Source organism: Peromyscus eremicus, chromosome 4 (genome assembly GCF_949786415.1).
Source record: "Peromyscus eremicus chromosome 4, PerEre_H2_v1, whole genome shotgun sequence".
Classification (NCBI taxonomy): Eukaryota; Metazoa; Chordata; class Mammalia; order Rodentia; family Cricetidae; genus Peromyscus; species Peromyscus eremicus.
This window is the reverse complement of record NC_081419.1, coordinates 95,018,094-95,044,928: the sequence shown is the minus strand read 5'-3', so window position 1 is coordinate 95,044,928 and position 26,835 is coordinate 95,018,094. Positions and strand designations below refer to the sequence as shown.

General features: G+C 43.2%; 1 protein-coding gene across 4 annotated transcripts in view; it reads right to left on the bottom strand.

Moving 5' to 3' along the window:
- Positions 1 to 26,835, bottom strand: part of Tubgcp4 (tubulin gamma complex component 4) — a 59,212-nt gene that overhangs the window by 27,815 nt on the left and 4,562 nt on the right. For 3 of the 4 annotated variants that reach the window (XR_009378874.1, XM_059261238.1, XM_059261239.1), the window contains exons 1-10: positions 25,860 to 26,740; positions 21,523 to 21,651; positions 19,276 to 19,398; positions 18,897 to 18,950; positions 18,352 to 18,408; positions 14,415 to 14,494; positions 8,417 to 8,618; positions 5,884 to 6,049; positions 5,557 to 5,681; positions 553 to 603 (exon numbers count right to left, since the gene is read on the bottom strand). Coding sequence is in view for 3 of the 4 variants with exons in the window: in XM_059261238.1 (XP_059117221.1) it covers positions 553 to 603; positions 5,557 to 5,681; positions 5,884 to 6,049; positions 8,417 to 8,618; positions 14,415 to 14,494; positions 18,352 to 18,408; positions 18,897 to 18,950; positions 19,276 to 19,398; positions 21,523 to 21,651; positions 25,860 to 25,937 (1,065 nt within the window). In the remaining variant the exon portion in view is untranslated. Of the gene's footprint in view, positions 1 to 552; positions 604 to 5,556; positions 5,682 to 5,883; positions 6,050 to 8,416; positions 8,619 to 14,414; positions 14,495 to 18,351; positions 18,409 to 18,896; positions 18,951 to 19,275; positions 19,399 to 21,522; positions 21,652 to 25,859; positions 26,741 to 26,835 lie in introns of those variants that run through there. The other variant, XM_059261240.1, reaches the window with a different exon arrangement.

The following is a 26,835-nucleotide window of genomic DNA, read 5'->3' as shown; positions in this document are numbered from 1 at the left end:
CAGTTTGTAACCAATATAAGTCTCTGTGTTTACTTGGTCGGGTCTGAGCGGCTGTGGGACTGGCAGGTGATAGAGATTTGTCCTGACTGTGGGCCAGGCAGGAAAACTCTAGCTACACATAGAGGCTGATGCTCAGTCTGAGGGACACAGGCTTCATTTTTTTATGGTTTTTCGAGACAGGGTTTCTCTGCATAGTTTTGGTGCCTGTCCTGGATCTCGCTCTGTAGACCGGGCTGGCCTTGAACTCACAGAGATCTGCCAGGCTCTGCCTCCCTAGTGCTGGGATTAAAGGCATGCTCCATCACCGCCTGGCTACAGACTTTGTATTTTAAAGATGCATACAGAGCAGCCCTTCAAAACACGACTCTTTGTGTTTGATGGCATTTAGATCACAACAGAAGAGAGTAACTTGAATCTTTATAGAGTTCAGGAGATTTGTAGCATCAAATAAAATTTCCTCACCTGAGTAAGAACAAATGAGTCTACCGTGGGAGTCTAGGCAAGAGTGCTTTCCACAATCATTTCAAGAGTGAAAAGAGTATCAGTTATTACCTTCAGCTGACCCAGTAAGTCTGACTCCTCTACCATTAGCTTCCAGAGGTGCTGTGACAAGATTAAAGAGACAAACAAACGTAAGTTCATTACAGTGAACCCAAGTTCAGCTAACCCTAGGAATGAACAGATAGTTACACAGAAACAAAACAAAAACCTATACAAGATAAAAATGTCCTGAAACTGATGCTAATAGCTACACATACAACTGTGAAATTAAAAACCACTGGACTGAGTACCATTTTAAATGCCTACAATGTTGTTTGTGTGAATTTTGTCTCAATCAACTTTTTAAAAAGCGTGAATGTAGCCAGTGTTGCGGTGCATGCCTTACATCCCAGCACTTGGGAGGCAGAGGTAGGAGATCTCTGTGGGTTCAAGGCCCGTCTGGTCTACAGGGTGAGGAGTTACAGGATGGGCAGAGTCTCTACATAATGAGACCCTATCTCAAAAAAGCATGAGTATAACTTACTAAATTAAATTTAAGTAAAATTACCTCGAGAGATGAAGAAAAAACACTGGATAGAATTCTCCATTTGCTCATTTTTTTCTGTTTGTTTTGGTTTTTTTGGTTTTTCAAGACAGGGTTTCTCTGTGTAGCCCTGGCTATCCTGGCATTTGCTCTGTAGATCAAATGCCTGGCTGGCTTCGAACTCAGAGATCCTCCTGCCTCTACCTCCTGAGTGCTGGGATTAAATGTGTGCACCACCACCCTCCCAGCTTGTTTATGATTTATGGTACATGCCTGTCATCCAGCACTGGGAGACTGCAGCAGGAAGATGACCATCTAGTTCCAGGCCAACCTTGCTTATGCAGCAAAAACTTTTTTTTTTTTTTTTTTTTAAAGGACTGGAGAGATGGGTTATCAGTTAGAATACTGCTGCTCTTCTAGTGGACATAGGTTTGATTCCCAACACCTACAAGGTGGCTCACAACCATCTAACTCCAGTTCCAGGGAATCTGGCACCCTCATCTGGCCTCCAAGGACACCAGGCAGGCATGTGACGCACAGATATATATGCAGGCATAACACCCATACATGTAAAAAAAAAAAAAAATCATACAACTTATACATGCATTGAAATACTACATGAGATGCTGGAGAGATGGCTCAGTGATTAAGAACACGGACTGCTCTTCCAGAGGACCCAGGTTCAATTCCCAGCACCCACAAGACAGCTCACAACTGTCTGTAATTCCAGTTCCAGGGGACCCATGGGAAAACACCAATGCACATAAAAATAAATAAATTAAAAAAACCCTGAAATACTACATGATTTTCCATTTATATATAACTGGTTTTTATGTAAAGTTAGTACGTCTTAATATTTAAATAAGATGGAAGAAAAAGAGAAAGACAAGTAAAAATGACCTAAATAATTTAAAAATTAAGGGAAATAAGAAACAAAAGCTGGTTCTAATTAGTTTATTAATCTTAATAAGAGTCTAAAAATACTAAACAATAATGAGAAAAACTAGGGCTAGTGCGTTGGTTCAGTGAAGAAAGAGCTTTCTAAGCAAGCAGAAGGACCTGAGTTCAGATCTCTCACATGTACTCGAAAGCTGGGTATAGTGGCTCATGCCTACAGCCCAATGCTGGGAGATAGCTACAGAAGTAGATCCCGGGGATCCTGAGGACTCACTGGCAGCCAGTCTAGCCCAAATGGAGAACGCTTGGTTCTGTAAAAGACTCAAGGTGGAGAGTGAAAACAGAAGATAACAGAAGCTGACCTCTGGGGCGATTGTGCATGTGCACATACACATGCGACAAAAACACAAACACCACAAACACACAAAATGATTTTTAAAAGACAAAACTTAAGTAAACAAAACATAATTTCAGACAAGTGAGTATTTAAAAATTAAATCTACCTGAACTAGTTAAGTTCTGCAGAATATCAAAATTGTTACACATTGCTGCCGTGAGGACTAGCCTTCAGCAGCTCAGGGGTTGGGGGGGATCCACTGAGTTGGCAAACTAATCACTCAACTTGACTTTTCTATCTGAGGGAATAAAACTTAATTCTCTGGGGCCAGCAAAAAAGGGAAACACACACACACACACACACACACACACACACACACACACACACACACACACATACACACACCTCCAACATGTCAGGATCTCAGCTAGGGTGCTGACCTAGCCTTCTGCAGGTCAGAGAAACTGAAGAGGAGATGCAGAACAGGCAAACCACTAGACAGACAGACAGATGAGGACTTTTTTGAGAGCTCCAGCAGCAATGCTTGGAAAACGTCTATCACTATTATTGTAAATACCAGTAACACTGCCCAGTGAGGGGCTAGAAACTCCAAGAGTTCACACAAGTCACAGATGATGAGGAATTTGGTGACTGTGAAGGCAGCAATCAGAACTCTGCTCAACAGCAGCAGCAGGTCTCAGGACACCTAGTCCCCAGGACTTTGCCTCCCAAGGTTCACTCAGGCATGGCTTTGCCAACTGCCCTGCCATGTTCAATGAGTTCCAATGCTGCCTGTTGGTCCCCTCATATGGGCCCCCACAGTTACAAGAAGAAATTTTATGGCAATTTAATTTTAAACATACTGTTAAAGTTTTCTGTAGCTAGAGTTTTCCTGCCTGGCCCACAGTCAGGACAAATCTCTGACACCCGCCAGTCCCACAGCCACTCAGACCCAACCAAGTAAACACAAGAGAATTATATCGGTTACAAACTGTATGGCCATGGCAGGCTTCTTGCTAACTGTTCTTACAGCTTAAATTAATCCATTTCTATAAATCTATACCTTGCCACAAGGCTCGTGGCTTACCAGCATCTTCACATGCTGTTTGTCATGGTGGCAGCTGGCAGTGTCTCCCTCACCCAGCTTCCTGTTCTCTCTATTCTCCTCTCTGTTAGTCCCGCCTATACTTCCTGCCTGGCCACTGGCCAATCAGTGATTTATTTATTGACCAATCAGCAACACATTTGACATACAGACCATCCCACAGCAGTTTTCCTTCCTGAAGAAAGCTTAGCTTAGATCACTTTTTAGATAGGAAATAACCTAATATAAACTTTTAACAAAAACAACAAAGGAACAAGACAGACAGATAATAATCTTACTTAGCTAATGAATGCAGATACAAAAACTAGATCCAAAGCAAGAACACTCCACTAACACAGGAGGCAGCTGGTAAAACTGAACATCCCTTACGATAAAAAAACTCCGTCAACTAGAAGAGAATTCTTTAACAAACTTCTGTTCTAGAAGACTACAGTAAATGTCATAGTAATGCAGGAACTATCTGCATAATCTCTAGGAGTCAAGAAATCAGAGACATCCATTATCACCTCTACTGTTTGACATAATTTATACAAAGCCCAGCTGACTAATGCATCATTAAAGAACCTAGCTGAAAAGTGTATTGGAGGAGGGGGGAGGTTTAAACATTGGAGGAAATGTTGTAAAACACTTATTATTTTCAATTGATGTCATCTTTAATACATTTTTAAAAAATTTATAGGATGCTGGGCAGTGGTGGTGCAGGCCTTTAATCCCAGCACTTGGGAGTCAGAGGCAGGTCGCTCTCTGTGAGTTCGAAGCCAGCCTGGTCTACAGAATGAGTTCAAGGACAGCCAGGGCTACACAGGAAACCTTGTTTCAAAAAACCCAAACAAAACAAAACAAACAAACAAAAAAACCCCACACTATTAGCACCCCAAATGTTGTGGAATATTTGTTTAAGTATGCAAAGATGTTTGCATTTGTTTAATTATGTAAAGATGTGTCTAAGGCATCTGACTGGTCTACTAAAAAGCTGAATGGCCAATAGTGAGGGAGGAGGTATGGGCAGAACTTCCGGGCAGGGAGAGTAAGTAGGAGAAGGAACTTAGGCTGGGAGAAGAAAGAAAAGAGACACCATGGAGACCCCAGGGGCTGGCCAGCCAGACATGAAGAAAGCAGGAAAGTAAGAGATACAGAATATAAGAAAGGTAAAAAACCCAAAGGCAAAATGTAGATCAACAGAAACAGCTTAAATTAAGTTAAAAGAGCTAAAGGGACAAGCCTAAGCTAAGGCCAAGCATTCATAATTAATAATAAGTCCCTGTGTTTTTATTTGGGAGCTGGTTGGTGGCCCAAAGAAAATTCCAACTACACCCCAAAGTTAATGGGAATCTGTAAGATTAGCCATCAATAAATTAGTACTACTATTTCTCTATATAAACAACAAACTGAAGATATAATTTAAACCAAAACTCTTACATACCAAAATTTCTAAAAACCTTATTGTCAAAATAATGATATATATACAGAATAGTACATCAATCATAAGCTTTCATCTTAAAGTTTACAATGAACACACCAATGTAAGTACCCTCAGCTCAAGAAGTGCTAGTACCTGGAAGCCCTACTCATCCCTTCCCACTTGTCTCAAGGGCTGGACCGCCACCATTCTGTCTCCTTGGCTTTCCTTCTAAGATTCCTGTGTACAAGTGAAATACATGGTTGATACTAAAACACAACACACATACACTCACACACACACACACACAAAGGTTTTCCTCCCAAGATTCTCCTGTACAAGTGAAATACATGGTCAATACTAAAACACAACACACACTCAGAGCTTTTCATCACCCAAATTCATGAATGTTAGAAAATATAACCAAGACTTCTCCTTTAGTTAATTAAATTAACTAATTAAAACAAACCTGTGGAAGGGTGAATTCTACTTCTATTTTAAAAACAAAGGGAGTTCTTTACTTACTTTCTGCGTAAGGGTGTTTGCCTACATGTGTGTCTGTATACATGTCTGTCTAGTGTCTGTGAGGGTCAGAAGAGAGCACTGGATACCCTGGAACTGGAATTACAGGTGGCTGTGAGCCACTATGTGAGTCCTGGGTTAAATTCCTGTGCTCTTAACCATTGAGCCATCTCTGCAGCCCCATAGAAAGCTTGCTTGCTCTCTTTTTTCTACTTCTTGCCCTTAATCCTCTCCAAACTCATTTCTTCTGGAACAATAGATAGAAGACAGACCTCAGCCACAGTGCTACGAATTCGATCCACCACCTGCTCAAAATCCACGAGGCTGAAGAGTGGCTGCTGCTTGAGCCGATGCAGCTCTGCAGCAAAAGTGTCCTCCTGGTTCTTCAAGATGGACCCTGTGGAATGCAAAGGCACTATGGTCAGACAGGAGTCATCAGACAGGGTGGAGGGGCCACAGCTGCCCAGGCAAACCTATCAGAGCTGTTGGCGGCAGCAGTCCATCACTGTCACCAGCCACTCTAACCCAGCATGCTTTGGGCCAGCATTGCAGACGAAGAGCCTCTGAGGATGTGGCCAACAGAACAAGGGGATTCTTACCTTTCCTCGTTAGGTTCACATTTTGATTCTCAAACATCTGGACAGATTCTCCAACAAAGAGGATTTTTTCAGCAACCCTCACTGGAATGTAGGATGGTAAAATCTCCACTCGCAGAGAAAACTGCTTTAGAGACGGGGCCAGCATGTTCTCTTCCTCAATTAGGCGCTAGTCAAGGAAATAACCCGTCACATGAAGTATGACGATAGGTCTTAGCTTCCCCAGCCCATGAGCTATGTTATTGGCAAGCAAGGTGTAAATCTGAAGTTGCACAGTTCTTAAATCATCAGCTCTGGAAATGCACTCCATTTTCATGGAGGGTAGTGGCAGGATGGGAAGCACTGAGTTTTGATTTTTAATTTACTTGTGTGTACGTGTGTACGCAATGCATGTCCAGTGTGCGCACACATGGGCCACGGCATATGTGTGGAGGTCAGAGGACAACTGCAGGTGTTAGCCCTCACCTTCCTCCTTGAGACCAAGGTCTCCTTGTTCTGCTGTATATGCCAAGCTAGCTGGCCTTCAGGCTTGCAGGGATTCTCCTGGTTCTGCCTCCCATCTCACTGCAGAAGCACTGAGAATACAGATGTTGACACTACAGCATCTGTCTTTAACATGGGTTCCGGGAGTTTGAACCCAGGTCCTCACATCTGCACAAGCACTTGCCCTATGGAGTCAATCCCTCGCCTAGCACTGAGTTTTTAAATATAAGGCTTTACTACTGTGCCAGGTGGGCAAATGATCAGCTTCCTCGTTTGTACAATTCCAAGAGTTGATTGTTATTCTCTAGGTCTAGTATATATATGTCTGCTCTGTCAAGACATATCCCAGACTCTTCTCTCTTGTTCTACATTTTTCAGAGATAACATCTTACGTGGCTTCACTGGGCATCATAACAGACTGTTTTTAACAGGCCTGCAAATATAAACGCTGTGGAACGTCTACTAGACATGATGCAGAAAACCTCTCTCTTGCAGCTTCCTATAGGCCACAGGTTAAAAACTTCTAAGTTGTTACTGATTATTCCATGCTTAGCTTTAGAGCAAGCTATACCACTCTTCCAGGCTGAGCCCACTGGACATTTTTCACAGGCTCCTTAAACTCAACACATCCCATATTAGACCTTGGGCTGGGAATGTAGCTCAGAGGTAGAGCACTTGCCTGGCCTCAGATTTTGATGCTCACAAAAACAAACACCAGCCACAGGCATTGTCTGTCATCACTACTCACCTCCTGCCTAACTGCTAAAGGCTGAAACTCTTCTCTTGACTCACAGCCAATCCTAAAGGCTATGGATTCCATTTTCTAAACACCTCTCAGCCTTCTCTATCTGCCCCCAAATTCGTGGTTACCATGCTTGGAATTATTATTTTCCACCTAAGAATCCCCGAGACTCTATTAACTAGTCTATTTGCCTCTACTCTTAACTTTTTAGTTTTTGAGACAGCTCAGGCTGGCTTAGAACTCCCTATGCAGACCGGGGCGGCTTCAAACTTGGGGTAATTCTCTTGTGCCTGATTCCTGGGTGCTGAGATTACTGGTCTCATTCTGTCGGCCAGACTGGCCTTAAACTGACGGTGCTCCCCCCGCTTTAGCCTGTCCTATAAGGAACTGCGATCACAGGTATGCGCCACCATGCTCAGCTTCTGATCTTGGTTTTTAAGAAATGGTTCCCATATAGCACCTAAAATGACATAAAGTCTGTCACCCCTTCCCTGGATTATCCGGCTGCTCTTACTCAGCTCTTTACATGCTCAGTTTAAACTCTTTCTGTTCACGAGGACCCTCAGGATTTTGCCGCTGATTCACTCAGCTCCGTCATCTACTGCCACCTCCCTTAACCCTCTATCCCACACACCAAACACTTCAGCTTTACCTGACCATTTCAGCTGAAATTCAAATGGTTCCTCCAATAAGCCTTGTCCTTAATAGCCTTTACCATTGTACACAATCCCTGGACATATTGTGACCTGTCTTATCAAATTGCAATTTAGAAAGACATCCCACTGAAAAGTCTTCTCTAGTTTTAAAACCCTATCTTAAGACCTTCTAAGAACAGCTGCGCTCTTTTGTGGAGCATCTGGTAACTGTAATGTAACTGCTTACTTTTCTCAATTTTCCATCAAATTATACGCTTCTTAAGGATAAGAACTACATTTTGTCTATGTAGTTGGACACCTATAAGACTGCCCTGCACATAACAGACATTCAATGAACATAATGAGCCAATGAATGAAGAAATGAATGTGGACAATATAAGACTCTGAGGAGTCAAACTACATGAAAAGCCACAGGGAGCTCATATTTGCAGAGATAAAACTTATCACTAAACTTGTAAATGTATGTATTGTAGAAAGGAGAAATAAGAATTTCAAAATCACTTTCTATTTTGCAGTCTCTAATTTAGAGAAAGTCCAGTGTTTCCTGGAAGGCAGCCAGGCAGGTGTCTCAACGAGTGCCCGCCCTGGGCTTCCCGCCACGCCCTCCCCACCTGGGCTGCACCCTCCCCACCTGGGCTTCCCGCCGTGCCCTCACCAGGTCCTGCAGTTCTCTCAGCTGCTTTCCTGTCAGCCCTCCAATCCCCAGATCCTCTTCATCCTCTTCCGCCTGGGCACTGATATTACCAGAAGATGGACCCTGTTTGATAAAGAACTCTTCATGCTGGTCCAAGAGGAGTCCATGTAGCATCCAGGCTGAGAGCTGTTTATACATGACTCCATGGCATACAGCCAGGATTCTGAGGAGACAAGGAAGCAAGAGCCTTACCAGTCTACTTAAGAGAATACCGAGACTCACCACTGCCAGAGATCATGCTTGAAATTCTGACAGGACACACAGAGCTTGAGATTTTAGTGAGTCATGGGGGAAACAAGGTAAAAATAACTGTGCTAATTTAATTGCTAACCGACAGATTGATTAAGTCCAACCTGTACTATATAATTGATTAAGCTCAGGAAATGTTCTTTTAGGACAAAAATTTTTGTTCTTTGTGGAAGTTTCAAAACAGATGAGACTTATATAAGTGGATGTAATGGAGTCACATTTTGCTTAACACGGCCTTGAATTTATTTTCTTCTTCTTGGAACTGCCTAAGGAAAAAGATTCAATATGTGAATACCAAGTTGACAGTATATTATATCTCAGTAAAATGCAGAAATCAAAATAAAATGCAGAAAGGTAGTTGGAGAATGGACATTGAGATGGTTTAATGGGTGACCAGCATAAAAACACAGTAACAGCCAAGTGATAAATCCCTGGTAGTGGGTAACTCTGCCAATGCAATAAGCCATTTCAAGCCAAATTAAAACTTCAGATTTGCTGGGCGGTGGTGGAGCACGCCTTTAATCCCAGCACTCGGGAGGCAGAGCCAGGCGGATCTCTGTAAGTTCGAAGCCAGCCTGGTCTACGGAGTGAGATCCAGGACAGGCACCAAAACTACACAGAGAAACCCTGTCTCAAAAAACAAACAAACAAACAAACCAAAACAAAAAAAACCCCAAAAAACAAAAAACTAGATATCAACAACAACATAAAGAACAGAAAGCTTACAAACTCATAGAAACTGAACAACTTACTACTGAATGAAAAATGGGTCAAGAAAGAAATTAAAGATTTTCTAGAATTGAATGAAAATGAATGCACACATATCTAAACTTCTGGGACACAAGAGGAGGCAAGTTCCTAACACTAAGTGCTTCTTCCCTTGATGAACCACATGGTTAAGTGCTCTAGCCATCTTGGTAGAACCCTACTGCCACATACTAAGCCTTGTGATAGGAGCGTGCCACTTAATGCAAATTTGTCCCCCAGACTCCCTAATCCTATATATTCCATATACTCTGGAAGTAAGTGGAGCTGATTCACTGAAATCTGTCTCCTGGAGGGCTGTCTCCATTCATGCTCACAGCTGTCTTGAACCCTGTTCCCTGCTTCTGTTCCCTCCACCCTTGTGGACCAATGCAGCCAACACTCCCAAGGAGGAAGAAGCAGAGCCACACTAGAGCAGTAAGACAACTGAAGGAGATCAATTAGAAAAAGAGGTCAAAGTATCTTTATTTGCAAATGATATGACAGTATAAGTGACCCTAAAATTCCACTGGGAAACTCCTATAGCTGATAATACTTTCAGCAAAGTAGCTGGATACAAAATTAACTCACAAGAATCAGCCTTCCTAGATACAAATGACAAACAGACTGAGAACAAAATCAGGGAAACAACACCTTTCCCAATAGCCTTAAATAATATAAAATATCTTGGGGTAACTCTAATCAAGCAAGTGAAAGACTTATATGATAAAAACTTTAAGACATTGAAGAAAGAAACTGAAGAAGATATCAGAAGATAGAAAGATAATCCATGCTCACTGATTAGTAGGATTAATATAGTAAAACTGGCCATCTTACCAAAAGCAATCTACAGATTCTGTGCAATCCCCATCAAAATTCCAACACAGTTCTTCACGGACCTTGAAAGGACAATACTCGATTTCATATGGAAAAACAAACAAAAAACCCAGGATAGCTAAAACAATCCTGAATAATAAAAGAGGTATCACTATCCCCAATTTCAAGTTTTACTACAGAGCTATAGTGATAAAAACAGCCCAGCATTGGTACAAAGACCGGCATGCTGATCAATGGTATCAACTTGAAGACCTAGACATAAATCATAAATCCACATATTGTTGGACATCTGATTTTTGATTAAAAAAAAAAAGCTAAAAATACATACTGAAAAAAAAAGCATCTTCAACAAATGGTGCTTGTCAAACTGTATGGCTGCATGTAGAAGAATCTAAATAGACCCATACTTATCACCCTGCACCAAACTCAAGTCCAAGTGGATCACAGACCTCAAAAGAAAACCAGATGCACTGAATGTGATAGAAAGTGTGGAATAGCCTTGAACTCATCAGCACAGAAAGACTTTCTAAACAGAACACTGTGAGCACAGGCACTAATATCAACAAGAAACTTAAAAGCCTCCACACAGTAAAGGACAGCATTTTTTGGACAAAGCAGCAATCTACAGAACGCAAAAAAGATTTTAACTACACATCTGATCGAGGGCAAATATCCAAAATACATAAAGAACATCTCCCCCAAACAAAGAAAACAACAATAACAAACCAACTAGGTATCAAGACAAGAAGTAACCCAATTGTTTTAGTTACAATTGCTATGATGAAACTCCATGACCAAAACAACAGAGGAGAAGAGGGTTTATTCAGTTTCTGCTTCCACATCACAGTTCATCATCAAAGGAGGTCAGGACAGGAACACCAGCATGGCAGGAACCTGGAGGCAACAGTTGATGCAGAGGCCATGGAAGAATGCTGCTTACTAGCTTGCTCCTCATGGCTTGCTTAGCCTGCTTTCTTTCTTTTCTGTTTGTTTTTTGAGACAAGTTTCTCTGTATAGTCCTGGCTGTCCTGGAACTCACTCTATAGACCAGGCTGGCCTCAAACTCACGAAGATCTGCCTGTCTCTGCCTCCTAAGTACTTGGAATTAAAGGTGTGCAGGTTTTATTCTTTATTCTTTATTCTCATTCTCTCTCTCTCTCTCTCTCTCTCTCTCTCTCTCTCTCTCTCTCTCTCTCTCTCTCTCTTTTAGCCTGCTTTCTTATAGAACCCTAGACCACCAGCCAAGGGATGGCACCACCTACAATGGCTTGGGCCATCCTCCATCAACCACTAATCAAAAACAATGTACCACAGGCTTGCCTATAGCAGATTAGTTTCTCAATTGAGGCTCCCTCCTCTTTGATGGCTCTAGCTTGTATCAAGTTGATATAAAACTAGCCAGTACACCAATTTTAAAAAATGGGTACAGATCTAAACAGAGAATCCTCAAAAGTGGAAACTCAAATGACCAAGAAACACCTAAAGAAATGTTCAACATCCTTAGCCATCAGGTAAATGCAAATCAAAACTAGATCTTGTTAGGAAAGCGAAACAGGATAGTTATGGATGGATGGGGAGGCCTGGCATGGGAGGACCAAGTAGGGAGGTGGAGACAAGAAGGGGACAAGGGAGGGCACATGGGCAGAGAGAGCTAAAATAAGGGCCATCTGATACATCTAATACAGTAGAAGTTTCCTAAAATATGTACATATATGAAGGCGATCTAAATGAAACTGCTAAATATTGGGGGAGACATGTCTTGTCATCAAATGAAGCTTTCAGTACGGGGACTGGGTTACATTTAATTGAGTCGTTGGCCAAAAGGGTGCTGTGGGAATCCTTAAACAACCCAGCTTGTTGCCAAGACTATAGGTTGCTCACTACAAACTTACAGCAAAGCTCCATTGCTGAAGACACCTATACAACTCATTGAACATGGAGAAGTCAAGGTGGTGCCTACATAAAGAAGAAAGGAAAGGGAGTGTGAAAGGCCTCAGAGTCCATCTACCACAATTTTGTCATGAGTGCTTGTCCTAGTTAGGGTTTCTATTGTTGTGAAGAGACACCATGACCATGGCAACTCTTATAAAGGAAAACATTTAATGGGGTGGCTTACAGTTCAGAGGTTCAGTCCATTATCATCATGATGGGACATGGCAGCATGCACACAGACATGGTGCTGGAGAAATAGTCGAAAGTCCTACATTTTGCAGGCAACAGGAAGTGAACTGAGACACTGGGCAAGGCTTGAGCATATATAAGACCTCAGAGCCCACCTCCACAGTGACATACTTCCTCCAACAAGACCACACCTCCTAATAGTGCCACTCCCTTTGAGGGCCATTTTCTTGCGAACCACCACAATGCTATACTTTTTTTTAAAACTATGAGGAAAATGAAATAAGAACATATGGGCAGCCTTTGCTCACTCTACCTTTTCTTGAATGGATGACAATGGAACCCAGGGCCCTTGATAGACAAGTATTCTACTACTGAGTTACATATGCTGAACCCCTCTTTCTATATTTTTATATAGTGATAATCATAAGACATACAATTTTATATCACATTTCATCATTAGAAAATATTTTATATATTGTGGCATTTATAAATTTAATGGCTATATAGTCTTCTGAGTGGATATTTAGCTTAAAAATTTTAAATTACTTGTGTGTTTGTGTACATGTGTGTTGGCATGCCTTTCCCTTGTACCTCTGTGGAGGTCAGAGCACAATTTGCAACTGCAAATTCTCTTCCTCTACCATGAGTTCCAGGGAGAGATGTAGGTTGTCAACTTTGGCAGTCAACACCTTTATCAGCTGAGCTATCTCAACAGCCCTAGTTTTCCTTATACTCCTGAAAATTTCTAATTTCCTGATAGACAACACAGTAGTGAGTATGCTGGTGAATAATTCTTTTCTTCTTTTATATAATTTTCCTACTGGGCTGGTGAAATGGCTCAGTGGGTACTTACAAGGCAAGCATAGGTCTTGAGATTTTATTCCCTACACCTATGTAAAAGCTGTGCATGGCTATGCATGACTATACACTGAGGAACAGAGACAGGCAGATCCTGGGAGTCCATTGGTTAGGCAGGCTTAGTGAGAGACCCTGTTTTAAAGAAATAAATTGAACAGTGACAGAGCAGGACACTAGATATTCTCTAATAGCCTCTTAAAGCACATGTACCTGTACACACATGTATATAAATGCAGAGACTACATGACACACAAATAAGTACTTTTGTTATGATAAAATTTCTAAGTGTGTGGCAATACAGGATATAAAATATATATAAGTATAAATATTTTAAGGACTGTGATATGAAAAATACTGGCTACTCTTCTCCACACCACCACTTTACCTGCCCCTCCCACTTCCTTCCTCTCTCCTCCCTTCCCCTCCTCTCTTTTACCTTCTTAGCTTTCAACCCAGGCCTCTTTAAACTTTCCACATATCTGTGAATGATCTTGAACTCCTAATCTTCCTGTTTCTACCTTCCAAGTATTAGGCTTACAGGCATATACCACCATGTCTGGTGACTTCTAGGGCTTTTCTTTGTGTCTATATATGGGGTATGCGTGTATATGTGTGTGTGTATGTGTGTGTGTGTGTGTGTGTGTGTGTGTGTGTGTGTGTGTGTGACTTCTAGGGCTTTTCTTTGTGTCTATATATGGGGTATGCGTGTATGTGTGTGTGTGTGTGTGTGTGTGTGTGTGTGTGTGTGTGTGTGTAGGTAGGCCAGAGGTTGACGTTGGGAGTCTCCCTCAGTAATTCTCCACCTTAGTTTTTGAAACATCATCTTTCACTCTACTTGGAGCTTGCTAATTCAGCTAGGCTTGGCAGGCCAGCAAGCTCCCAGGGATCCCCTTCCTACGTCCCCAGTGCTGGGATTACAGATGCAAGCCATCACATCTGGCTTTTTAAATGGGTGCTAGGGATCCATTTAAGTCTTCTTACTTGCATGGCCAGGAGTTTACTTACTGAGCCATCTCCCCAGCCCTGGGGCTTTTCTATCCTGGTTAAAATTTTCCCAGAGGGAAACCAGATATGACCGGAAAATAAACATGACAAGTCAAGTCACTCGACTCCTGCCTCTACCCCAGTCATTGGGGAAGCCATGACTTACTTTTCCAGTGCGCTTCGAACCGGAGGCAACCCCCCACAGCTATGTTTGTAAACTGTTTCCAGGATCTGACAGCCATGAATCTGTGGGAAATACAGCCTTGTCACTCGAGGTTACCTAAACTTAAATTCTACAGCAACCAAGAAAGCACAGTCCAGTAGAGAAGGCTGATATGGTCTCTCACAAGATTTCTATATAATCATGCACAAACATAGACTCCCCTTCCCTCAGCATCATCAGTGTTACCTGTTGACTTAGTTAGGTTTTGTTGGTGGTGGTGGTGGTTTTTAATATTTATTTATTTATTATGTATGCAGTGTTCTGCCTGCATGTGTGCCTGCATGTTACAAGACATCTGATCTCATTATAGATGGTTGTGAGCCATCATGTGGTTGCTGGGAATTGAACTCAGGACCTCTGGAAGAACAGCCAGTCAGTGCTCTTAACCTCTGAGCCACCTGTCCAGGACTTTAGTTTCTAATGCTGTAATAAAACACCATGATGAAAAGCAATTTGTTGGGGAAAGGTTTTATTTCAGCTTACAGTTTATAGGCCATCATGAAGGCAAGTAGGGGCAGGAACTCAAGGCAGGAATTGAAGCACAGGCCATGGAGGAATGTTGCTTACTGCCTGCCCCTCACGGCTTGCTCGGCCTGCTTATCATCCAGGACTACCTGCCCAGGTTGGCACTGCCTGCAGTGAGCTGGGCCCTCCTGTATCAATCAATACCCAAGAAAATGCACTATAGATTTATCTACAGGTGATCTGATGGAGGTGTTTTCTTAATTAAGGTTCCTTTTCCCAAATGACTCTAGCTTATGTAAAACAGGTAAAAATAAATAAATAAACAAACAAATAAATAACCAGGACACCTGTAAAGGTGAAAGAAATGCAAATTTTGGAGGGTAAAGGCCAGATAACTATGGACCTACGGATTAACAAGCACTCCAGGTGATTCTAATACATATACTGGTTTGAGAACCAATTTACTGAAGAAACCAGTCATGGGGAGTTTCAAAACCAAGGAAAAGTCTTTCTTTCATGATAAGGCTTAAGTCAGACTACTTATAGTAAGTAGTCTTATAGCTGTGCACTCCAGGCTTTTCTTACAAATCACTTTGAGGTATAATTGGTATGCCCTAAATTTACATGTGTATCTTAAGTGTATTATTTAAGTGCTCTTAGTAAATTCACAATATTATACAACCATCACTATAATACAGTTTTACAATATTCCATTCTAAAACAATCCCCAAACTGGGTGGTGGTGGCACATGCCTTTAATCCCAGCACTCTGGAGGCAGAAAAAAGGTAGATCTGAGTTTGAGGCCAGCCTGGTCTACAGAGCCAGTTCCAGGATGACTAGGACTACACAGAGAAACCCTGTCTCAATAAACCAAAACAAAAAACCAACCCCCTTAGGTGAGCCTGTTTGCAATTCTCCCCTCAGCCCATGCTCTTGACCACTTAGTTTTTCACTGTGGAGCACTAGCACACTAGTTCCTCTATCACTGCCTTGCCAGATACGCAAGTGCACTCATTTAAGTCCCTCTACATGTTTCCCATTCTTCCTGTAGCTTTCAATGGAAGCTGAAAACCAACTGAGATGTGCAGCTAGGCATGGAATTCTGTGCCTTCCTTACTAACTCCATTCATGTAGAAGGTTCCCTCCCACTCTGTGAACTTAATATAGCAGTTACGGGCATGGTCTCTGAGTTACACAGACTCTGTCATTTAACTTGCTCTCTGTGACCCTGAGCATATGTAATCACATATGTAAAACTCTTAGCACAGTGCTGTAGAACAATCCTTTTCTACACTGTGAATATGTATTACTCTCATTAATAAAAAGCTGACAGGCTGGTAGCTGGGCAGGAAGTTATCAGGAAAGCCAAACTGAGAATGATGGGAAGGAGGAGGGTGGAGTCAGGAGAGATGCCAGACAGCCACCCAGGAAGCAAGACATGCTAGAGGACAGGTAAAGACACGAGCCACATGGCAATATATAGATTAATAAAAATGAGTCGGGTGCTGGAGAAATGGCTCAGAGGTTAAGAGCACTGGCTGTTCTTCCAGAGGTCCTGAGTTCAATTCCTGGCAACGACATGGTGGCTCACAACCATCTGTAATGAGATCTGGTGCTTCTTCTGGAGTGCAGAGGTGCATGCAGATAAAACACGATACATAATAAATAAATCTTTAAAAAAAAAATAAAATAAAAATAAAAATGAGTCAATTTAAATGTAAGAGTTAGCTAGTAACAAGCCTGAGCTATTGGCCAAGCATTTATAATTCACAGTCAGCCTCTGAGTCAGTTATTTGGGACTGGGTGGTCAGGACAGGAAATGTCCACTTACAGCACAGTGCATGGTACAAAGCAATAAATACTGTGCTTTAACAGGGACTGTCAGCTCTGAAGCACTTTTCTACTGGCTTTGGCAGCAGAGAATCAATGTAACAGAGCTTTAATTTTCTGTACTCATTGAAAAAGTAAGGCAACTATAAGGTAAGTCAACTGGCTAACTACACTCACCAAATAACCTAAGGCACAGATACAATGGCCAAAAACCATGGAGAACTGAGCTAAGCATGCTTAACTCATTTGTCTACTTAGTCCAATAATGGGTAAACAGAAGAAAATAATTTCTATGTGTAGAATCTCTAAGCCTTTTTTCTTCTTAGAAAAGACAATCTTCTGACATGGGGGACTCTTTAACTGTTCAATGTGTGATAAAATGAATACAACAAGCTGGGTTTTGCCCAGTTGTAGTGATATTTTATCTGTGTGCCCCAAAAACGCTTATCTGAGGATCAGAGGAAAAAGCCAGCCACTACAGTAAACAGAAGTCAGACAATGGTAGCACACACCTTAATCCTAGCATTGGAGAGGCAAAAATCCATCTGGATCTCTGTGAGTTCAAGTCCACCCTGGGAACAGAGCCAGGCACCGTGGCACATGCCTTTAATTCCAACACTAGTTAACCATAAAGGTCTGGAGGTCTATACAGATAGACAGGAAATGATAGGGCTGGGCAGAGAGAGGAAGTGAGATGGCAGGGGACAGAAAGGCATATAGACATGGGTATACAGAAAGTAGGTCTCTTTGGAGGCTGAGGAGCCGATAAGGTGAGGTTGGCTGTGGCTTGTCCTATTCATCTGATCTCTCGGTTTTCACCCCAATATCTGGCTCTGGGTTTTTTATTTATAAGACCGTTTTAGCAATTCATCTTACATTCAGTAATTCTTAACTCTCAGGAAACGTTCTTTCTTTTTTAAGAAATAAGCTTCCTGTCTATATTCAAAGCCAGTGGTTCCAAACCCTTAGTGCAGCCAGCTCTCACCTCCAAACACCCTTTTCTCTGACCTCAGTGACATTCTTAGGTAGACCCACTTAGTCTACTTTTTTGTTGTTGTTTTTTAAGAAAGTTTCTCTTTGTTCTATCCTGGAACACACTATGTAGACCAGGCTGGTCTCAAACTCAGAGATCTACCTGCCTTTGTGGCCCAAGTGCTGGGATTAAGGCGTGTGTCACCATCACCTGGCTACTCTGATTTCTTTTCTTTTTTTTTTTTTTTTTTTTTTTCCTTTTTTTGGTTTTTCGAGATAGGGTTTCTCTGTGTAGCTTTGTACCTTTCCTGGAACTCACTCTGTAGCCCAGGCTGGCCTCGAACTCACAGAGATCCGCTTGGCTCTGCCTCCCGAGTGCTGGGATTAAAGGCGTGCGCCACCACCGCCTGACTACTCTGCTTTCTTAATCACAAGGTGTTTAAAGAAAGAATATTGTCTTATTTTTGCATTTCTGACATTTTGTATGATAAGCAAAGGGATAATGCTGAATGAATAAATAAAAACTATTAAAAGCAAGTATCTTCCAGATAAAGACTATAAAACAGCACTATTAGTTTTTCTTTGATGCTTACCAGAATAGAAAGTTCTCACCTTTTGGCTTTTAATTTGCTCCACTACAACCACCACAGACGGAAAAAGGAGCTGGAACTGCAAAGTAGAGAAAATTAAGGGTATATATGAATCAAATACAGGATAAAAAAAAAAAGATGAACTCAAGAAACACTCTGTTTCCAAGATAAAACGGCAACATCAAGGTGCAGAACCCTACGGCAACCTGACATCAGGGCTGGCTGCAGACAGGAACAGAAGCACTTTCTACTTTTGAGTCTGGCGTCACTGCCAATATGCATGTCAAAGGGAGAATATTCACATTACATTAGAGCTAAGTAAATGTGGAACTATTTTTTTGTTTGGGTTTTTTTAGCTGGTCCAGAACTTACTAAAGAAAGCTTGTACACCAGGTTAGCCCCTTCCTCCCGAGCACTGGGATGACAGGCAGATGCCACATACACCACACTCTTAAAGCAGTTCTCATCTAGCAATAAAATAGCTAATAAAACATGCAGAATATATTTATAGTGCCACAAATTAGAACAGCAACAGACTCCAAAGCATTTTAGCAATCCAATGTTTACCTGATCTAAGGAGTAATTGACATGTGATATGGAGAGATGTGGGTCAGCCAGGAACTGTAATAAAAACATAGTCATCAGAATTCCACACAAAATAACTTGAATTAATTTGCTCTATATAAATTAGGAGACAGTGTGACAATGAGCTCAGTGTTCATTTTAAGCTCTGCAGAACTAATAGATTATAGATTTACTTTTTAGATAATAAACCCAAACCAGGGCTCTTACAAATCCACTCTGGAGCCACTTTGAATACTGCACCCTTCAGGCATATAGTTCACTCTTAACTACCTGACCTTATCAAAGGCCACTTCAGAGGCAAGAACATGCTCTACTCTGCAATCCCCCAGAGATAATGTTTTCTATATTACCTCCTTCTCACCTCTTGTTCCAGGTCAAGCAGTGCTTGGCGATAAGGCTGTAAAACTGAATCCAGCCCTGTGCAGAAGGCCCTCAGGTAGATCCCATGTAGCCCACCTTGGCCCTGCTGGGGTGGATGGTGATCCTGCAAACAAACAAACAGAAGTCAACTTCTCAGCTTAGAACCTGAACCTGAGGAAGACACTGTTATTTATTAGTAGTACTTAAATAATTCTGTAGCAAAGCATTGTTTCAGCAAGAGGAAATGAAAAAAGAACTGAAGATAATGTGTATTCGAGGAGGGTGCAGTAAGAAATGCTGACATGACCGTTCCATTGTATTGTTTTTGTTTTTTTGTTTTTTTTCTGAGACAGTGTTTCTCTGTGAAACAGTACTGGCTGTCCTGGAACTCACTCTGTAGTCCAGGCTGGCCTTGACTCACAGAGATCTGCCTGGCTCTGCCTCCCAAGTGCTGGGATTAAAGGCGTGCACCACCACTGCTCGGTCCATTGTATTGTTAAGGGAAAGGTTTTTACTGTAGGTTCCCAGCATCTGTTGTGTGGCAAGACTTTTCCTGAGGAGATGCAACACACACACAGATACACACACACACACACAGATACACACCCACACACACCCACCTGTCTATTCACCCACGATAGGGAGCCCATGACAGACCAAAGTACAGATACCAACAAAGTCTGATTTGGTGAACCACTCAAGTTTCATGGGGTTATTTACAGAAATATGAGTGAGAGATTACTTATAGGAGCAGAAATGTCAAAGACAGCTGCATCACTAAACCCCACACTACCATGGGTGACAGAAAGCTGAGAACCTGGAGCACAATACACAGTGTCCAGGCAGCTCAATAGGTTGGAGTGTCCTGTCCAGGTAGCTCAGTTGGTCCTAACCTCTTCTAGGCAGCCCAGATGTTTTCTGCTTCTTTCTGGCTGCTTTGGAGGAAGGGGCCTAGTAAATTTGGTTTCAGGGACTTCCTGAAGCTCTCCTGAGTTGCTGAATTTCTGTCTTAAGATGCTTTCTCCCATGGTAGCTCATAACCACCTCTAATTCCTATTCCCAGGTTATCTAATACCTCCTGGCCTGGGCAGGTACAAGGCACACACATGGTGCACATATGTGCAGCAAGCAGAACTCATACACATGAAATAAATCTTTTTTTGTTTTCTTTTTTTGAGACAGGATTTCTCTGTGTAGCCCTGGCTGTTCTGAAACTTGCTCTGGACCAGGCTGGCCTGGAACTCAGAGATCCACCTGTCTCTGCCTCTCAAGTGCTGGGATTAAAGGCATGTGCCACCACCACTGGCTAAAAGTAAATCTTTAAAAACAAACAAACAAACAAACAAACAAAAACCCCAACAATAACAATAACAACAATAAAACCAAAGTAAACAGTGAGTCTGAGTGCCAATCTGGGGGTTGTGAGACTCTTATTGAGGGATTATGTAAAATATGACTTGTCTTTCAGGAACTCTTCAAGTTGCTTGGCTGGTCCCTGCTGCTTTCTAGGCAGCTGGGCTTGTCTGAAAGTGACTCTCAGTCTTTATTATTTATTCTTTGGAGGGAGGGGCCTAGTGAATCTGGTCAGTTTCATATAAAACTCCTCATATAGTTTTATATGAGGAATTAATGGTTAACAGTTAGCTGGAGGCTATGATGGATGCTTAGCCCCTCTGGCTAGGCAGGGATCTGGGTAAGCAGACTAAGAGTGGTAGGCAGGAGTACAGAATTCAGCATCGGATATGCTAAGGAAGCTTAGGTTCAGGAGTTAGAAATCACAGTGTAGCCAGTCAGAAGATGCTACACAGAATACCAGAAGGATCCTGAAGTTCCTCAAGAGGGATGTTCATAGCATGGACATGGACAGACTGCTTTACAACCAGCCAATTTTGTTCTGATCTTACAGCATTACAGAAAACTGGAATGAGTCTTCATCTATCACAAAATTAAAAGAAAGGGCTTTGGTTTGCTGTTATTTTACTTTTTAAAAAAGGTACTTTTAGGACTTCTTTTAGAACTTGAGGAGTGGGAATTCTCATGTCATGTAAACACATGAATAGAGGACAGAATTTTTGTTGTTCTTACCCATGAAAAAGCAGAGAGATCTCGCCTTCCCTTGAGCATTTCCAGTGACTCATAAATTCAAGAGTATTCCAGAAATTCCTAACTTACTTTATGAGTGAATTCACTGAGAGCCCGAGAATACTTGTGCCCTGTAGAAGCACATAGCCAGAGAACGGCATCCCACCTGTTGCTGCACATGGCCTGTGTACTGCTCAATGAACTCAGTGAATCGAATGTAGTCTGTGCCAAGCCTGCAGAGTCGATTCAGGACACTAGTCTCACTGGGGTGAAGAAACGGGAAGTCCTGGGAAACCTGGAAGAAGAGGGACAGTCATAAAGGAAGCTGATGCCTGCTAGTCACCAGCCCAGGTTCTCTGGGGCTTAAATGCTCTACATTCTTTCTTCCATTTCCTTTCCTTACATTGTCATGGTTGTACTTAGCTTTAACTTTCCCTGTTACCAGGTTGGTAATTCTAGTAACGATATGGTTACACTACTACGAGGTTGTGTTCCTTATCCAGATATAACTGCTTGTTCTTAAAACAGGTAACCTATAGTAAAGAATTCACATGATAAGGGCTGGAAAATGGCTCAATGTGTAAAGGTGCTTGCCACCTGACAGCCTGAGTTTGAGTTCCAGGATTCACATAGAAGGATATTCCTGCAAATTGTCCTCTGACCTACATACACACAGGGATACAGACACACACACACACACACACACACACACACACACACACACAGAGAGAGAGAGAGAGAGAGAGAGAGAGAGAGAGAGAAGAGACAGAGACTCCCTTGGCTTGTATTCTCAAATTGTATCTTGCTTGAAAGCTTAGGCAATGTCTTAGTTTTTTTATGTAAAAAGTGGAGATAACTGTGATAATCAGATCATACAAAGCACATGTGTTAATCACACAGCAAGTACTTAATACATATATGCGTCTTTTACTACTAACAAGACATGTCTACATAGTTATCAAGTGGTATCTCTGAATACTTCTTGTTGGCAGAGTTTTAGAAAAGTTCTAGGTTTAGGGCCAGTGAGATTGCTCAGAGGGTCAGGTATTTGGTACACAAAACTGAAGACCTGAGTTCAATCCCTGCAACCCACATAAAGGTAGAAGGAAAGAACTGACTCTACAGAGTTGACCTCTACATAGACTCTGTGACATGTATGCTCATGCTCACATATCATACACACATACACTAGTTTGAAAAAAAAATTCCAGGGCTGGAGAGATGGCTCAAAGGGTAAGAGCACTGGCTGCTCTTCCAGAGCTCATGAGTTCAATTCCCAGCAACTACATGTTGGCTCACAACCACCTATAATGGGATCTGGTGCCCTCTTCTGGAGTGCAGGCACACATGTAGGCATAACACTGTATACATAATAAATAAATAAATCTTTAAAAAAGGAAATTCCAGTTTACGTTTAAATACCCTGAAATTTGAAGTTACTGATACCACTTAATATAACACAGAGCCAAATTTGTAAGGTCTTTCTTTTCTCTTCTGCTCTTCTCTGCCCTCTGTCCCCCCACCCCCTTTTCTCTCTCTAAGAGAGAATATGAATGTCACACACTGCAGCCCAGGCTGGCCTTAAATCACAGCAAAGCAATCATCCTGCCTCAGCTTCTCAAAGGCTGGGATTACAGGCAGAAGTCATCATGCCTGGCTCTGAATTCCTCTATTAAACTCAATGTTGTTAATTTAGTTTCAATAAAACACTATCATGTTACATCTGGGTTTCTCAATCAGGGGGCAATTTTATTTCCAGAGGGTATCTGGCAATGTCTAAAACTACTTTTGCTTGCCACAAATGAAGGGGTGATACTGTCATCTAGGAGGAGACACTACAAATGCTATTTAACATTATGCCTTACGTACTCACCCTACACACACAACCAAGAATATCTCATTTAAATTGTGTACAGTACAAAAAGATGAAAAATCCTGCAGTATGGGGCAGGAAAGATGGCTCAGCATTTAAAGCATGTGCTGCTCTTCCAGAGGACCCTGGTTTGATTCCCAGCACCCACATGGTGATATACAACCCTCTGTAACTCCAGTTCCTGGAGATCCAATGCCCTCTTCTGGCCTCCACAGGCATCAGACATGCATGTGGTACACAGACATACATGCAGATAAAACATCCATAATCATTAAATTTAAAAACAAACCTACATTAAAATGTTTATTTGAATCTATTGACATGATAGTTTTGTTTACATTTATTTTGTTATTTTCCGGGGCTGAAGGTCAAACCCAGGGCCTCATGTATACTCCAGGAATGCTTTAGCATTGAGCTGTATGTTGTTTTTTACAGCTGTGTAAAAACAATATCCTCGCTGGGTGGTGGTGGCACATACCTTTAATTCCAGCACTCAGGGAGGCAGAGGCAGGCGGATCTCTGTGAGTTCGAGGCTAGCCTGGTCTACAAAGCGAGTTCCAGGAAAGGCGCAAAGCTACACAGAGAAACCCTGTCTCAAAAAACAAACAAACAAACAAAAACAAAAACCAATATCCTCGTGTTTATATCTAGCTCCATGAAGGCATATAGTCAATATAACAGTTAAATGACTTTCTTAAACCTTGGGTAGTCCCAACAGTTCTTTTTAATCAAATGTGAAAATACTGTCCTCTGGAAAGCATATAGTACTTGCTGTTTTTGTCTTTTTCCACAAATATATGAACATCTACTATGTGGCAGACACTGCGAAGTGCTCTCTTCTGGGTAAGTGAAAAATCTCTGCAGAAGCAGCAGTGTGACAGCAACAACAAGCGATGAACTCATCGTGCAAAGTCTGAGAAAGGAAACAAACTGCTGTGATAACAAATAAAGGCACAAGAGAGAGTACTGAAAGGCGTGAACACAAAACTCTTCATAGAAATCACTTTAGAGCTGAGGCCTCGGGAACGCAAGGATGGAAACCTTTTATAACCAAGGGGAGGATGAACCACCTGCGGCTCTCCCTGCGGCCTTCCCAGCTATCTCTGCCACACCCTGAGTGTCACTTGCTTTTATTTCAAATGTCTTTGCAGGCCAGAAGAGGGCACCAGATCTCATTACAGATGGTTGTGAGCCACCATGTGGTTGCTGGGAATTGAACTCAGGACCTCTGGAAGAGCAGTCAAATGTCAGTCAAGCACCTACAAATTCTGAACATTTCCCCCCTCCACGACTGGCCATGTGTCAGTTTTCAAAGATATACATACAAAATTTTAAAAGCTCACACTTCTAAATCCCAAATTCACATCCACAAGGAATAAGAAAAATCTGTTCAATTTATATGTTTTATGGATGAAGAAAAGTCCTTCCTGATCCTCCAAGGCCAGTCCTGCTACAAACAGACACCACACTGTGAGCAGATCTTATTTCCTAGGACTGCCACAACTAGTCAGTATAAAGTTCTCCAAACTTCAGTTCTGTGCATTCGGAAGCTGCGACAAGCAAGTTACTAGGTTATTGAGAGCACCAGGCATTATTGGAAGCAGACTATGCTAACAGTTCTGATAGTGGAGCCAGAAAGACCTCTGTTCAAGACTAAGCTATATTAATAGTTATGTGACCCCGGGAGTTAACTTTCTGAACTAGATTGTTGTGACGATTTGATGAAATAACGCACACTGCACTAATATTCAGTCACTCTGTCCTAGTTAGATTTCTATTGCTGTGACAAAAGGGAAAAGTGTTTATCATTTCAGCTTACAGTCCTCCTCAAAGGGAAACCAGAGCAGAGACCATGCAGGAATGCTGTTTACTGGCTTGCTCCATCTGGCAGGCACAGCCAGCTTTCTTATACATCCCGACACCACCTGCTGAGAGACTCCCACAGCCCCTAGTGCACTGGGCCCTTCTACAACCATCATGAATCAAGAAAATGCAGCACAGGCCTGCCCACGGGCCAATATGATGGGCATTTTCTCAATTCAGTTCCCCTCTTCTCAGCTTGTGTCAAGTTGGAAAGGAAGGAAGGAAGGAAGAGAGAAGAGAAAGAACGAACTAACCAACACACTCCTCTTACGCTTTCCTCGAAGTGTAAAAACTCAAGTTCTTCACCTGGTACAGAAACTTCCAAAGGAGGGAAACGCGGTATGGTTACAAACCCATTTTTTCATCCAACACAATTTACTGAGTGTCTTGAACTCTGTGGATATATGTGCACTATTTTCAAAACTCTGCTGGAAACAATGCAAGCGTGAATATACCGGAGTACCCTACTCCCTTTTTAATAAACTATCACCTAATTCCAGATACACACTAAGGAATTCAGTTTAACAGTAAATTTGTATGCAGTACAGAGAAGTATTGAGTTCTATCCACTCTAGTGGTTCCCTAGCCAGGAATCGGGGACCGCAGAGCAGGATTCCCGCCGCCGAAGGCAGAGCTATGTCGGGCTGGCCCCCCGGTTTGTCATGGCTCGCGGGCGCAGTCAGCCGGTGTCGTCCCCCCCCCCGGGGCCCGCCCCTCCGCTGCGGCTCAGCTGCACCAGCGTCCCAGCCTCTGACCCCCCTCGGTACCTGCAGGCCACTCCGCTTGTTCCAGGTGAAAATGGACCCTGGGTACCCACTCAGCGCCAAGAGCAGCTCGTGAATCATTTCTGGGGCGGCCTCGGAGTCCCTAGATTTCCCACCTTCTCTTCCGGCGCCTCTGCGGGCGCCCACTCACACCCAACCGAGTGGCTCGCCCAGAAACCCCGCAGACCGCCGCGCGGGGAGCCGTCACGGGGCCGCGCGCCGCGTGCCGGAAGTGCGCGCGGCTCGGAGGCGCCCACCGGCTCGCTCGCTCCCGCCACGGAGCGCCGAGGAGGCGCCGGAGGTGCCGTCGCGCATGCGCCTTGGGTGCCCTGAGTGGCCCGCTCGGACTTCCGGCTTGAGAGCCGGACTGGGGCTGCTGGCGGGCAAGACTGGTCTTAGCCGGACCGGAGTGGTTGAGGCTGGCCCAGGGACCGGGATGAGTTGACAGGCAGCTTGAGAGAGACGCGGCCAGGGGTGGGCCGGAGGGAGTCCTCGGGACGCCTTGGCAGGGTCTGTGGCATTTTGACCGACTGCACGGCGTCTCCCAGAGTGACCCGGCCGGAGGGGGAGAAGACAAAGAGGCCGGAACTTGGCAGCCGCCGCCGTGGAGCAGCGCTCGCAGCCCACGAGCTCGCAGCCCACGAGCTCGCAGCCCTGGCCGGCAGGCTCCGTTCTCAGGAGACGCACGGCTGCCTCCTCTCGGGCTGCCTCGCTTCGCCAACTCCCGTGGCTCTCCCCCGAGCCCACTTCACTGTAGAAGCCCGAGTCAGCTTTCCCAGCTGTCGCTCCCGAACTCTCGCTGAGTTCTTCCTTCGTCTGGGAGGAGTGAACCAGAGACCCAACATTCAGCACTTGACTTTGGTTGGGGCTGGAAATTCGTGGTTTGGCGTTCGCGGGGCGGGGCGGGGCGGGGCGGGGCGGACCGCGGGGGCTTTCCGGAGGAGCGCGGAGGTTCTGGGAAGATTAGCCGCCACCCGCT